Source organism: Nothobranchius furzeri, chromosome 14 (genome assembly GCF_043380555.1).
Source record: "Nothobranchius furzeri strain GRZ-AD chromosome 14, NfurGRZ-RIMD1, whole genome shotgun sequence".
Classification (NCBI taxonomy): domain Eukaryota; kingdom Metazoa; phylum Chordata; class Actinopteri; order Cyprinodontiformes; family Nothobranchiidae; genus Nothobranchius; species Nothobranchius furzeri.
Genome location: NC_091754.1, coordinates 35,254,472 through 35,269,404, shown reverse-complemented (window position 1 = coordinate 35,269,404; position 14,933 = coordinate 35,254,472). Strand labels below are relative to the sequence as shown.

Sequence of the window (14,933 nt, the reverse complement as noted above, 5' to 3'; positions counted from 1 at the left end):
CCAAACTACCAGCCCTCCGCCACCGTGCTGACAGCTGGTGTGAGGTGCTGCTCTGTTTGGGAGCTGTGTGTTATGGGAAATCTGGTCCAGAGGGACCTCCTTGGTGACCTGTGTCCTGGGTTCTTGACGATGCATTTGTGTCTGCAGGAGAAAGAAGACTTAAGGAGAGCGGAGTGTATGTTGGACCAGGCTGACCGACTCGGCTGCAGGCAGTTTGTCATGCCGCCAGATGTTGTCCGTGGCAACCCAAAGCTCAACTTGGCTTTCGTCGCCAATCTTTTCAACAAGTACCCAGCTCTGAAGAAGCCAGAGAACCAGGACATCGACTGGAGCTCTATTGAAGGTGAGTTTATCTTCAAGTATCTTGATCATGTTCCGTGTTCCTCCTCTGCTGTTCCTGTTTCTATCTGCAATTTCTGATGTCCTCCTGCAGGTGAAACCAGAGAAGAGCGGACCTTCAGGAACTGGATGAACTCGCTGGGTGTCAACCCTCGGGTCAACCACCTCTACGTGTAAGCTCTGCGCTGTTCTTCTGCTGCATCACCATTAAAAATCCACCAACTGGTGTGTGTGTGTGTGTGTGTGTGTGTGTGTGTGTGTGTGTGTGTGTGTGTGTGTGTGTGTGTGTGTGTGTGTGTGTTACAGAGACATTGATGATGCCCTGGTGATCTTCCAGCTGTACGAGAAGATTAAAGTACCAGTGGACTGGGACAAGGTCAACAAGCCGCCCTATGCCAAGCTGGGCAGCAACATGAAGAAGGTCCAACCACAGTAAAACCTTGGATCTGTTCCTTCTGCTCTGCAGCTTATAACAATAAAAACGGTTGTTTCCTGTCTCAGCTGGAGAACTGTAACTACGCTGTAGAGCTGGGTAAAAAGGAGGCCAAATTCTCTCTGGTCGGCATCGCTGGTCAGGACCTGAACGCAGGAAATCGAACCCTCACCCTCGCTCTGCTCTGGCAGCTCATGAGGAGGTAACAGTGACTCACTTCTGACTCACTGAGTCCTCTGAATAGACTGTCTCACTGTGTGTCTGTCCTCTCAGGTACACTCTGAACATCCTGGAGGACCTGGGTGACGGACAGAAAGTAACAGATGACACCATCGTTGGCTGGGTCAACCAAACACTCAGAGAAGCAGAGAAAGACACCATCTCCAGCTTTAAGGTAGCCCCGCCCCACAGCACTTCCTGTCAGAGTGTAAGGAACTCAACCGTTTTTATTCACAATGTCCTACCTGAACACCGTGTGCAGGACGTGTCCATCAGCAGAAGCATGCCGGTTCTGGACCTGATCGATGCCATCCAGCCTGGATCAATACGATACGACCTGGTGAAGGCTGAAGACCTGACGGAGGAGGAGAAACTCAACAATGCCAAGTAAAGATCCACCGACATGGCTTTTTCTAGAGCTGATGCCGTCATGTGGAGGTTGTGTTCAGTGCCAAAGAGGTCTGGGGCTGATTTTCATGGCCGATTTCTAAACTGTCACTAGTGGCAGGGGCTGAACAACATTTCTGAACCGTATCAACTGTTGAATCTAACTTTGAGCTCAATATTAAAAAGACATTCAACCAAATCAGTAAAAATAAATGTTAGCTTACACATGAACAGCTTTGTGCTTCAGTACTCTGGCTGCTGAACAGGTGGGTGCAGGTCAGAAGCTGCTCTCCTGCTGTGTCTAAAATAAAAAACTCTGGTTATTGTTGTGTCATCAGATACGCCATCTCCATGGCCAGGAAGATTGGTGCCCGTGTGTACGCGCTGCCCGAGGACCTGGTGGAGGTCAAACCCAAGATGGTGATGACAGTGTTTGCCTGCCTCATGGCTCGTGGCATGAGAAGCTAAAGACACCACCAGCCTGGACCTGATTGGATCACCGGCTGCTTACAGAACCAACCACCGGGACTCTCTAGTATCGGTCTCAAAACGTCCCACTTCTGGTTCCTAGACACAATGCCTCATGTAGAATTGATGCTCCAGCTTTGTCTCTATAACCATTTTTATTAAAGAACCTGAACCATTGTCTGTGTTTTATTTTGCAATTTTTTCCCAGAGTGCAGTCCTACTGCAACTGCTCATCTAGTTTTGAATTGTTCTAATTACAATATGCCACTAACCTGAAGTCATATGTAAGCAAGTAAGTAAATTTCATTTCTATAGCACTTATCACTGTTTAGCGTCATGAATGTCCTGTTTTTGACCTAAAGGTCATGATCTGCTGCGTCTGCACGAGCAGAGACATAAAGTCTCTGACTCAGGCCTAATCTACATGAGGAGTGGCCAAGGTCTTTCATGCACTCTGCTCATCTGAACTGCTTCACCTCTGTAACAGCGAAGATGAAGAACTATTTTGATAAACACATAATCAACAACTTTGTTATTACCAATAATAATGTGAGCCCAATGTTCAATCAATCTGTGAAATGACAATGTTATTACTTGATGTTATAATCCTGTGATCAGTAGTATTTTACAAGTTATTATAATCCTGGACATTTGCACTAGACACTGATGACACGTAATGCTAAAGTCACACGACACATTTCCTTTTGTCTGATCCAATCAGAACCTTCGTTTCTGGCTAGGCGTGGTTATCTGTGGTGTTTGTACAAACCCTCTTTTGCATGTCAAATTCTGATTCGCCAGTAAACCAAAATATGACAAAATAAAAACTATGCCACGCCACCTTTTCTTCAGTTCAGAGCGTTCTAGAGAAGTCTCGGACAGACCATCCGGACTTCCTCTTCAGCCATAAAGAACCTCGACAAGCTGGATAAAATCTGTTGCACGTTACACCTGACCGCAATGGTTCCTTCAGAATAAAAGCTGAACCTCACGACCCCTTCAGGGTCTCGCTGACGCCAGTGATATCCTGTCGTGACCTGGAAGCATTCCAAGACTAGTTTGGTCAGCACCGCTGCTTTTCTACCAGCTTCGGTTCCAAGGAGGGTCCAAGAGGACCTCGACATTCTGGATCTAACGGAAGCTTCCCCTGGGGTACGTAGACCGACAGATGGCGTTTCATGTGTGTTATAAATCTCCTACTTAAGTTTAGAGCGAAACATTCACTCCCACTCAGAACTAAATGCTTCTCCAGATCTGCTGGTTCTGACTAACATTACACACACACACACACACCATCCTCTCACGTCTCACTCCACCTTAGTCCATCAGTACACAGAGTGTTAAAGTTAGTCTTGTTTAAATTGTGTAGAAATAAATTTCTTAACTTTTATAAACCTGACTCTCTCTCTTTCCTCTGGGTTAATACGAAGTGTCACTTAATCCCTGCAATAAAAAGTTCTGATCTTCTGGTTGAAATAGTCAAAGATCCATCAGATTGATGTTTCATATTTCTATGGAATCTCACATTTATGGTTCATAAGTAAGATGTAAATTACCCGTTCTTTAGACCTGACATAGAACCACAAAGTGCTTCACATAGATCAAAGCAAAATAAAACATCATAAAATCACAATGATCTCAAAACAGAATTAGATTAAAGTCAGAAAAAGTTAAGTCATAAAATAATAAAATTTAATAAACAAATGAAAGATGATTACAAACTTGAGTTAAAAATAAGAATACAAAAGACTTTTATATCTGGTCTCTGGAACTTCTAGAAGGTTCTGGTGTGTGGACCTGAGGGCTCGGGTTGGAGCATAAGGCTTTAACAGTTCAGTAATATAGGGAGGAGCTTGACCATGTAGAGCATTGAAAGTTATAGTCAGGACTCTAAAATGAACTCTAAAGTTAACGGGTAACCAGTGCAGAGACTGTAGAATAGGAGTGATGTGTACTCTTCTGTTTGCTCCATTTAGGAGCCTCGCTGCAGAGTTCTGGACCAACTGAAGGAGGTCGAGGGCTTTTTGTTAAAACATGTGAAGAGTGTGTTACAGTAATCTAGACGGGAGGAGATAAAGGCATGGAGAACCGTTTCAAGTTCATGTTTTGACACCAACCTTCGCAGTTTGGAGATGTTTCTTTGGTGATAAAAACAGTTTCAGACCAACGTTTTTGAGTGGCCTTCAAGAGACATTGATTGGCCAAAAACACCCAAATTCCTTAAGTTCACCTTAAATGACCAAGTTTTAGACAAATCAGGGGAACCGTGCTCTCAGGGGCAATGATCAGACATTCAGTCTTTTCAGAGTTTAACTGAAGGAAGTTATCTTCTAGCCAGCTGGTGATCGCTGTTAGACACTCTAGTCATTCAGACAGTTTATAGAACTCAGAATCCTTAAAGTAGCAGTACAGCTGAATGTGTGACACTGTTGATTAAAACATCAAACCCATGTCCACAAGACTATGGACCAGACCATCACATCCAATGACACGATAACACACACCTGCTTGGTCTTGTGTGTGTGTGTACCAACAGTGTAACTCAGGGCCAGGGCCGGATTATCATTTCAGGGCACCCTGGGCACAATGTGCTTAGCCCCTTGTCTACCGTCTCTTTCCTCCTCTTTTTGTCTCCTCTTGTTGGTCTCCTCTCTTGCCAAAAACTGCTTTCTGGCCTTTCTATTACTAAATTCATATACAACGTCATCAAAGTCCAGATTCCTGACAAGCCGAGATTCAACAGCCATCAGTGACAGTGCACTGAGGCGCTGTTGAGTTCGTGTTGTTCTCAGTTCACTTTTTATTCTTGCCATTTGTGAAAATGATCGTTCCCCTTCACAATTTGTAACTGGTAGAGCTAGAAAAATCTGCAGGGCCACAAACACATTAGTGAAGATGGACTGTAGACTATTTTTTAAAAGAACCTGCAGTAGTTTTGGAGGAGTCTTATCTTGAAACACTGAAACTGGATACTTTCATCTGCCAGATTTTCATCCAGATCTGATGGGTACAGTGCAGTGAGTACATCAGCTTGTTTGCAGATGGCAGCCAGGTCTTTAGAATCCATGTTCAACAGGACAGCAAACTTTTCATTAATGTTCTTGTATGCATTCATTCTGTGCTCCAAACAGTTTACTAGGCTGTCAATAATGACACTGAATGTTTCCGCTCGAAATCTCCACTCCACTCGGACTCCTCTCGAGGGCCATGGATGTTTCCAATCAGAAAACAACGCTAATAAACTGGATTTTCTTCATTCGAAACAACATGCATGGAAAACAAAAGATATTGCCTGTTGTAGGCGAATATGTGATCCAATCACGCAAAACATTTTCTCCATTTGGGAGCTGACAGAACAGGATATCATTTGTACGGGAGCGCAGTTTACCCCCAAACTCCCATCTCGGGTCGAAGCTGGATATCTGCTCCCCCGATTATGAAAAGCAGCAGCCCCCCGACCGATCAGGATAGCGCGGGTGCTTTCATTCACTTTTCCGCACAGTGCTGCCGGGCATAGGCGTCATTTTAACCGGGGACGCCGGGGACATGTCCCCGGCAAAATTTGTGATTGGCAGCTGTGTCCCCCCCACTTTCAAAAACGCCTGCTGATGAGGATTTTTGTTTTACCAGCTCAGATCTTATACCAGGGGTCGGCAACCTGTTCCCATCAAAGAGCCATTATTACCCGTTTCCCACAGTAATTTTGGACGGACCTTAATAAGCAGTGACTTAAGTGAAGCAGGCAGGTCGCGCTAGAAAATTTAGTTTAAAAAGATGTCATAAATGTGTTCCCCCGTCATTTTTATTTATAAAATATGAAGTAAAAACTCACAATTTAATTTTCATTCATTTGTCATTAATATGTAGTCTACACCCGTGCGTTAAGTGGACCATCTTCCAGTAAACGCAAAGCATCCAGCCCACCTCTCCAAATGCGTAAAATGTGCATCACAGCCGCTAGTTAGGCGCGCCGCGCGCACCATCAGCTGATCAGCCCAGACATGAGCAGAGCAACTAGAGAAAGAATAGAGGATAACTGTGTCTGGATGTGGATGGAGATTACATTTTACAGCAGCCTGATCATCATTTAAATACGTAAACCATCACCTGTCTTCTAGTCCATGCTATCAGCATTATTTTAATTGATGTGTGTGTGTGTGTGTGTGTGTGTGTGTGTGTGTTTGTTTTCCACTTCAAACACTGGTCTAACCAACCAGACCAGCGTGTCCAGTAACACATTAATGTTACAATTAAACAGTTTCACTTCATGTAGGCTAGGAACATTTCACCTGCCGTGGCCCGACCGCATCTGCTCCACATAAACTTTGTGCGTAATCAAATGTCTCTACGCGTCATGCGTCTCCATATTAGAGACGGGAACAAGCGCTGTTCAGCCAGTTTCATAATTTCATAAAAAGAACATTTTTCCAAGTGACACATCCCTCAGAGAGACCTGGTTTCCAGACTGTTTCAGTGGGAGGAAATCTTATCGCATACGCCGTGGTTCTGCACTGCGCTGCGAACACCAGATCTTCAGCTCACTGTCCACCGTGGGCGCTCCGAGCCGCGCTGAACACAGTGTCCAGTATAAAGCTCTGATGTTCTGATGGGAATATTTTACCTCTGCGATGTGCGTTAACGATTAAAATGTCAGCTCATCCATGCGCATCAGTGTGCGTCAGGGTAATTCTTTCAAACCAAGCAACATCCTTGAGTTCATCTGTCAAAATAAACAGTCAAATGGAAATATCTGTAACCTGCCGTTTAACTGTTTTGCCTTCCTGTGAAGATTGTTGCAAAGAGAAACAACTAAACTTGATTAACCCCAGAGCCACCCAGAGAACCAGAGCGCATGTGGAAGGCTCCTCCCACTGAAGCAAGTGTTTTCCAAACCCGGTCTCTCAGAGAGACTTGTCACTTAGAAAATGTTCCCTGATTATGAAACTTTGGCTGAATAGTGCTTGTTCCTGTCTCCAATGTGGCGACGCATCCAGGAGCCGTCTGAGGAGAATCCCAGAATCTCACATCCTCCTCAGCTCAGAAAACGCCTATGATTACGCACAAGCGTGACTCGTCAACCCGATCTCACAGTAAGACCGGGTTGGACCTGTTCAGGTTTACGCAGACAATCTTTACATTTAGAATTGGCATACAGATGTAAAATTAATGCAGTAAAATATAAAGCATTTTATTTAAATATCCATTCATTATTTTACAAGCACAGAGAGACGCATCAGATGGATGGAAGAGCCGCATGCGGCTCCAGAGCCGCGGGGTGCCGACCCCTGTGCTAGCCTACTTTATTGTCCCCAGCAATTTTTAAACCCCACTCAAGTGTATGGTTATTGTCCCCAGGGTTGCTACTCAGCTTCAGGCAGGTGATTTCGTATCCAGGAATGATCTCCTTCCTCCACGAGGTACGAAAAGACCTGCAGCACGAGTGTTAACGATCACCCGATCAAAACATTTTTGTCTCCTTGTGCTGCATGGGGGTTTTCTCTCGGTGCTCCAGTTCGCCCCCAACCCAAAGTCCTGATGGATCTGCTCAGCTTTACATCAATCAGCATTCAAACAGCATTCCTGCAAGACACTCAATTTATCTAGTTTTTATTATTTTTCTGCTCCGCTGTATGTGAACCAAGTCTCTAAGTTTTAGGCTTTTAAGTGCAAACACCTCATCTCTGATAACTTTTGGGAAATGATTTTCATAACCATACAGAGAAAGCTCTGTGACCTCATGTGGTTTTGGAAACTTGTATTTAATGCACCATCATATTTTAGACCCAACAAAAGATGGAGGGGAGAAAATCCTTCTGCTGAAAATTATAATTCCTACAGGGAAACGGAAATGGTCAAAGTCAGAATCAGACAGATCCTTACACGTCACCAAATTCAAGCATGTTCAGTGTGGACACACCATCGACATACAAAAGCCCGCCCGTTTTTCTGCGGGGGGAGGTTGAAGCCATAAATTGAAGGTTCCCACCACAGATTTTTTGACCATGTCACAAATCTCATCATGCCTGTCACTCCGAGACAATCCAACAACGAGACAACAGGTGGAGCAGAAGCTGGGGCTGTTACATTTGGAACAGGGTTGGAACAAATGAAACCAATGTAGCTACTAGCTAACTTAGCTAATCCAAGAAGGGCTCCGGGGACCATGGTAGTCCACTTGCTCGGCCGACCGGCTCCCGTGTGACGCTGTAGTCATGCTGGCCGCCTGTGGAGATCTAATATGGACTGGGACTGTTAACACGCAGATCCTCAAACCGCTGCGATTGTAGCCGGGCACCGTGGCCTTTTAAATCAGCTCATGTTCCACGGCTGGAGATCAGTGGGACATTAGCTATATGCCAACCCAAAGCTAACAGGTTTTTCCAGACGTTTTTAGCAAAAAAAAAAAAAAAAAAAAAAAAAAAGTGACACCAAAGTAAAGGCACCTCTCCGGCTGGCTTAGTAACAAAAAATTATAACTAGGTAAGCTGACCGAGGACATCGGGCTTCGCTGGTCCACCGTGGTCCAAGATCTGTGGCCAGCTCTGGGAGAATTCATGAGAAGAGATTTTGTGTCACTGCTGAATCTAATCTTATCTAACCTAATCCAATCTAGGTCAATGGTTCTGAGAAGAAAGAAAATGAAACATTTATTTAAACATGTTGTTTTAATGGAAAACAACAACAAAAAAACCCTGGAGGAACATTATTTCTTTACATTAGAGCAGAAGAAGGTGAGGCTGTAGGTGGAGGGGAGTCCCAAGAGTTCAGTCCACATATGTACAGGATCTTCTCTGGCTGAGCGGCTCCTCTGATGACGGGAACGCTAGCAGTGTTGATCCATCTCGCTTTATTTGGCGGGTTTGACCTCAGACGGGTTTTCTCCTGTATCCAGAGTCTTAAGGAGGCGGAAGAGGCCGGCGGCTTCCCGGATGCGGCTGAATTCAATGCAGAAGGCCTGGACCTCGATAAAAAGGTCCTGGACGTTGATGATCTTGTTTCGGATCAGCGACTGGAGAAAGACACAGACCAGTCGTACCAGCCGGTTCTAGGAGAGACAGACATGGTGTCATCAGACCGGGATATTATAACGTTACACAGTTTACTGTTGTGCTGCTGAAGCTCCAGTCAGAAAAATCCGTTACCTGCATGTATTTGTCTTTGATCTGTTCACAGGTGGAGATGCAGTTGGAGATGTAGAGGTGGATGAACTCTGGGGGCAGGTCAACAGCTGTGGTCAGTCTGATGGAGGTGGGAAACAGAAACACAATGAAGAGAGTTAGAGCTCTGACCTCAGCCTGCTGAGCTGTAACAGACAATCATCTCATCTGAAGATGATTCAGGGTTAAAGAATCCATTCAAATATCAGGTCTCAACATAAAACACCGCAGAAACAAGTACAGCGGTAAAACACAAACCATGCAGGTCAAGAGTTGGAACAACGGGACAGTGACAGCCCCCCACACAACAGCAAGACCCCGTGTCTCACACAGGAAACTCACAAAAGACACTTTAGCCGAGCCCTCACCTGTTGACCACCTCCATGGAGTGCAGGGACATGTCCATGTTCACCAGGACTGAGAAATACTCTGTGATCTGGCTGCTCTGCATCAGCTTCAGCAGCATCTCGATGGCCACCAGCGGGTTGTTCTCCACCAGGTCCGGCAGCTTGGCCGGGCTCAGCCCGATGTGATAAACCAGCTTCGGATCCTTCTCCAGCTCAGCCAGCAGCTGCTTACACAGGTGGAAGAGACGGTGAGGAGGACAACCACGGTGTTTATATGATCCAGCGCTCCTGGGAGTCCAGGACCCACCTGAGACTGCTGCTGAGCTGACAGCGGGCTCTTGAAGGCCTTGGACATGATCCGTTTGATCTCCAAGCCGGTGCTGTTCTTCACACACATCGAGCGATCCCACTGGATGCTGTGATCCGGCTCGGTGGGGTTCAGCCACACCAGCTCATCCTCACACACGTGGAGAGGCGGCGGAGGCCGGATGAACTCGGGCCGGAAGTGACCTGAAAAACAAACAGGTGGTGATGCGTTCTGAAGCTGATGCGGTAACCATGACAACCCAAGCAGAATCTTTACACACCACAGCTTTAAGGAGCTCTGAACACGTGTAACTTCGTCTTGACCTTCCTTAACCTCCTCAGGCACTCGGCAGGAAGCGTGAATAAACAAACTCTAGGTTCTCCTAATCTGTTCTGAAGAAATAAAAGTGAAAATGAAGACCACTTACTCTCCAGGGGAGGCCGCGGTCCTGTGACCAGAGACTCTATGATCTGATTGGCTACGGAGCTGTCGAACCCTGAGTTGGAGGAGTCTGGGTCTGGGTCATTCAGGATGCTGGGGAAGCTGGCTTTACTCTGAGTGGGAAGCTCCGACTGGCGCTCTGTTAGACCAAGGAGCAGACATGGAAACGGGTCAGGGGCTGAAGGTGAGAGCGACACGACCATCCTGGTACGAGCGTGTAATAACGTACGTAAACACGCTCACCATCAACCAATGTTCTCACCTGACTTACAAATGACGTGTTAAACATTAGCTCCTTGTTTGGAGCAGAACTATACACGACGTAATGGTGAGGTGCTTAAAGAGCGGACATGATGAACCAGGACAATGATGATAAATGACCCACACTTATTTAGTGCCATGAGTCAGAGGACTCCAAAGCGCTTTACACTACAGTGCGTCATTCACACACACGTTCACACACTGATGGTGATGAGCTACAGTGTAGCTACAGCTACCCGGGCGGTGAGCCGGGACAACCCTCTGATTACTGGACAACCCGCTCTACTTCCATGTAACATGTTTTATACGTGTTTTGTGCTCGATCAGCGCCTCAACTCGAAACGCATCCAGCTCCTGGTTTTATTTCAGCGGCTCTGGCCCACAGTTGCTTGTTTGCAATTCCTTTTCTGATGCTGGTGTAGGTATCAGATCCGCTCAGGGACCTGCGCCTGTTGATGACATCACACCACAGCAACACCACTGGAACAAACTACATTGCAACTCATTCTTTAACTACCTAAGTGCTAAAAACAACAACAGACTCTACCAACAAAACAGCTCATATATGTGATTGTTTTACACTGTATTATTAACACCTGCAGCTGTTGGTGTTGAATTCTTCTACTTCATTTGTTTGTATCCTGTTCATGTGCTGCAAACTGTCCAGGTGTCATCTATGTTTATGTCTATGGTGTGTGTGTGTGTGCTGCAGCACACGATCACTGTGAAAGCAGGGAGAGGGATGCCCAAAATGCCTGGGACAATTATTACATTAACTGATGGGACCTGTCACTGATTAGTTTAGAGATAAGTTTCTCAGGCTGATAAAAAATAAATCATCTCTGAGTGACGCGCCGCTGCCGTACACTCTCCCACAGCACCGCTGGAGGGGACTAAATAACCATTATGCAACATATGTGGGCGACGGTGGCACAGGAGTTAAGTGCTTGCCCCATAACTGGAAGGTTGCAGGTTCGAGCCCCGCTCAGTTTGTTGCTGTCGTTGTGTCCTTGGGCAAGACACTTAACCCCCCTTGCCTGCTGGTGGTGGTCGGAGGCACCGTGGCACCAGTGCTCGGCAGCCTCGCCTCTGTCAGTGCGCCCCAGGGCAGCTGTGGCTACGTCGTAGCTCATCCCCACCAGTGTGTGAATGGGTGAATGACTGATGGCGTTGTAAAGCGCCTTGGACTCCCAGGACTCTAGAAGGCACTATATCAAATACAGGCCATATTTTTACCATATGTTTCGATTTATTTTAGATTATAAGTGCACCGTATAACTCTTAGTCAGTATTTGCAAAATATTTATATCAAGTTGGTATTAAGTAGGCTTAAATAAGTTAAACCTCAGCCTGAACCGGGGGTAGGCAACCCGTTAGGTGGGTCTGGATGGAGCGAGTCTGGTCTCGAACGGGCGGTGTAGTGTTCACGTATAAATCCGAGCGACTTCTCAGGAACGCAGAAATCCCCGAGCCTGTGGGCGGTGATTAATACGCGCGGGAAAGTCCGCGGTGTCCTCCATAATAAGGTAAACAAAGGCGGGCACGAGCTGTGTTGCTTTTGGAGACTCTGAACCACATTAGTTTATTAATTTTCTGTGTGTGTCCTCATAATCTTATGCCACACACACACATATGCACACACTGCTTTCTCCCCTGAGCAGCTGTCTACTCACTGGGGCAAGAGCTCTGATGCAGAGGACAGGCACACACACACACACACCCCGACCTGCTAATGCGAGCTGCAGCCCACTGATGTCGATGGGCTGGGGCATGTTGGTGATGTCCATGCAGGACACCTGTCTGGGTGTTTTCTTGAAGAGGTCTCTGGGTGGTGCCAACATCAGCTGGGACAGGAAGAACTTCTCTGGCTGGGTGATAGGCGGCAGGAAGCCTGAACACAAAATCACCACAGGTAACAGGTGGGGCTGAATTCATCTCCTTAGATACGTAGATTTTCAGTAAATGTGCAGGAGCAGTATTAGCAACTTGTATTTCCTGCCATTCCTCTCATAGACGTATGGGACTCCATCATGGACTTTGATGTGTTTATATTTGTGTTACCAGTATACAATGGCAATGAATGGATTTCATTAATGCCGGATTATTTAGTCCTACCGGACAGCGCCTTCTCCTGCTCCTCTCCTGCCGGAGCCGGGTTCAGGACGTGGGCAAAGACAGCAGCGAACGGGTTGGCGGCCAGGGGCTCCGTCCGGTACATCTCCCACAGCAGGTAGAGGGCGGTGAGCCGCTGCGGGGAGCTGGGCAGCAGGTCCGGCTGCTGGAGAAGCATGACTAGCACCGAGCCCACCCGGAAGTGCTCTGCTTTGCCAAAGTAATGATGGAAGTGAGTGGAAAGAGTCTCGAAGGAGTTGGAGCAGGCCTCCTCCGAGATGATGCTCAGCAGGTTGGACAGTTCCTTCGGAGCTAGGCTCATCGTCTCCTCCGGTTCTGTTCAGCTGCGGGGAAGTTCTGCTCCGTTTTTAAAACTAGTTATTGTTGGAAAAATACCGGGACAAGACGTGCTAATCCATGGTTGTGAAGTGAATCAGAAAGTCAACGATATTAGCATCCTGGAGTTGTGTTAGCCTCCACTTAGCTTAGCTTAGCGTTTTCCAGGACTCAGCTTTTGGTCTGACTTATTTTCAACAATAATTGACTATTTAACAACAAAACAATCTTAACGAACAAGCAATTAGCGACAAAATAAACTCCAAAAGCAATATAAGTGCCTGTTATGGCTGTAAAAGTAGGTTCTTAATGTGCCGCACTACCCGTTTAAATTTCTTGTGACCTTTACCTCGAGGTGCACTGTGGGTAATGGAGTTTCCACGTGTTCCTTCGTCTGACCGAGCAGACTCTTCTCCGGCTGTTAAACATTATAGAGCTCTCCCTGCTGGAAGGAGTGCTCCAGTGCAGCCAGACCTCCTCCTCCTCCTCCTTCTACAGCCAGCCTGGTGGCTCATGGAAACCCAGACCTGATCTACAGCAGCAACCACCTGGACAGACAGATCCTCCAGGCCTTCAGGAGCTCCCAGTGGGTTTGAGAACTGGAACCTGTGGCGGCGGCATGGATCCCAGCTGCTTTACTTTACAGATTAATGAGATTTTCTTGTAAATGTTTGTGTTTATTTGTCGTTCTTTGGGATGACAAGTGGCTCTGTGCAGCTCTGGACTGTTTGGACTTCCTTCCTGACCAGCCGGTGGTGGAACTGAGCAGGGAGCTTCATTTCTGCTTCCTTCAAGAAAAGGAGAGCTGCGACCCAGAACCAGCAGGAGGAGGCAAGTCCTTCAGTCAAAAGAGTTGTGGCTTTGTTTTAAAAGCACAGCTATGATGCTTTTTACATTATAGTTATTAAAATCGATGCATTTGAGGAAATGAGTAAAACAAACGTAGGAAGTTAAATCCAAAGAAAATATGAAGCTCCAAGCTGTTGGCTAAAATAATAATTTTTATTAATGTTGCAGGTGATTTTTATATCATTCTGGTAGTGAAATGAAGGGAGGCTGTGATTATTTCCTATAAACCACACTCAGATGGGTAGCTATGTTCTTGTAACTAGGGATGTCCCCTTCCGATATTGGTATCGGATATCGGCCCAAAAAAACCGTATCAGATTATATCGGACTGCATCAAAAATCTCCAATATAAGCAGTCTGTTCTGCTTTAAATTCCATTACAGCAATTCTATCCAGCAGCGTCCAGATCCAGCGTGCAAAGTCCACGTGATCAGAAAAGTGTTTGCTAGCAAGGAGCAATGTCGGCCATCTGGCAGTAGTTTTTGTTAAAGTCCAAAAAAGACAGTTTGGCTCAGTGCAACACTTGTCATGCACAAGCTTCCAAAGATTGAACAGAACCGGGGAAGTTTTATACGTCGTCCCCCCTCGATGTGCATTTGAATCAGGATCACAAACCATTACGTGAGGATTTTCGCTGTGTGTAAAATTAAACTTTAGACCGGGGGTATGCGTTTCTGGGACAGGAGGTTCGGTATCCTGCACGTTTTAGTGGTTTCTCTGATTCAACACACTTGATTCACCTGTGCAGCAGCTCATCAGGCTCTGCAGAAACCTTTTAATTACCTGCTGATTAAAATCAGGTGTGTTGAAACAGTAAAAACTAAAACGTGCTGGATACCGGACCTCCAGGCCCAGAATTGAATACCCCTGCTTTAAACACAACTTGTAGCAGTTGGTCAGCGAACAATATTGTGTTTTTTTCCTTATGTCTCTTCCCTCAGCTGTTCACATTTATGCAACCAAAGGTTATTAAAAAGTCACTTGATTAAGCCTTTTCTACATTCCACAATATGAAATAGGTAAAAGTGTGTATGTGCTGATATCATATCGGATTGATATCGGTATCGGTCAATACTGAAGGCTGCAATATCGGTATCATATCGGAAGTGGAAAAAGTTGTATCGGGACCTCCCTACTTGTAACCATATTTAAACATAATTTCTTTTATGTCCTGAAAAGCAAAGATTTAGTAACTCTGTACACCCACCATGAACCCACCATAGTCCAGTTCTATAAAACAAACTGGACTATGGAATGATCTGCCCATCTCAATCCAC

At 46.0% G+C, this 14,933-nt stretch overlaps 2 protein-coding genes across 2 annotated transcripts in view; one reads left to right on the top strand and one right to left on the bottom strand.

Moving 5' to 3' along the window:
• lcp1 (lymphocyte cytosolic protein 1 (L-plastin)) overlaps positions 1-2,023 on the top strand; it is a 9,167-nt gene extending 7,144 nt beyond the window's left edge. Inside the window, exons 10-16 of the mRNA XM_015965805.3 lie at positions 148-343; positions 434-512; positions 646-760; positions 841-974; positions 1,046-1,166; positions 1,254-1,378; positions 1,717-2,023. Coding sequence (XP_015821291.1) covers positions 148-343; positions 434-512; positions 646-760; positions 841-974; positions 1,046-1,166; positions 1,254-1,378; positions 1,717-1,846 — 900 coding nt within the window. The 3' untranslated portion in view covers positions 1,847-2,023. The remainder of the gene's footprint in view (positions 1-147; positions 344-433; positions 513-645; positions 761-840; positions 975-1,045; positions 1,167-1,253; positions 1,379-1,716) is intronic.
• A 6,469-nt stretch (positions 2,024-8,492) lies between these two features.
• On the bottom strand, positions 8,493-12,984 carry cnot11 (CCR4-NOT transcription complex, subunit 11). Its single transcript, XM_015965807.3, has 7 exons — positions 12,475-12,984; positions 12,086-12,250; positions 10,085-10,237; positions 9,658-9,860; positions 9,372-9,574; positions 8,989-9,085; positions 8,493-8,891 (listed from the first exon to the last, which is right to left on the bottom strand). The coding sequence occupies exons 1-7, from the start codon at positions 12,791-12,793 to the stop codon at positions 8,694-8,696; spliced, it is 1,338 nt and encodes a 445-aa protein (XP_015821293.1). The 5' UTR covers positions 12,794-12,984; the 3' UTR covers positions 8,493-8,693.
• Between the last annotated feature and the right edge of the window lie 1,949 nt (positions 12,985-14,933).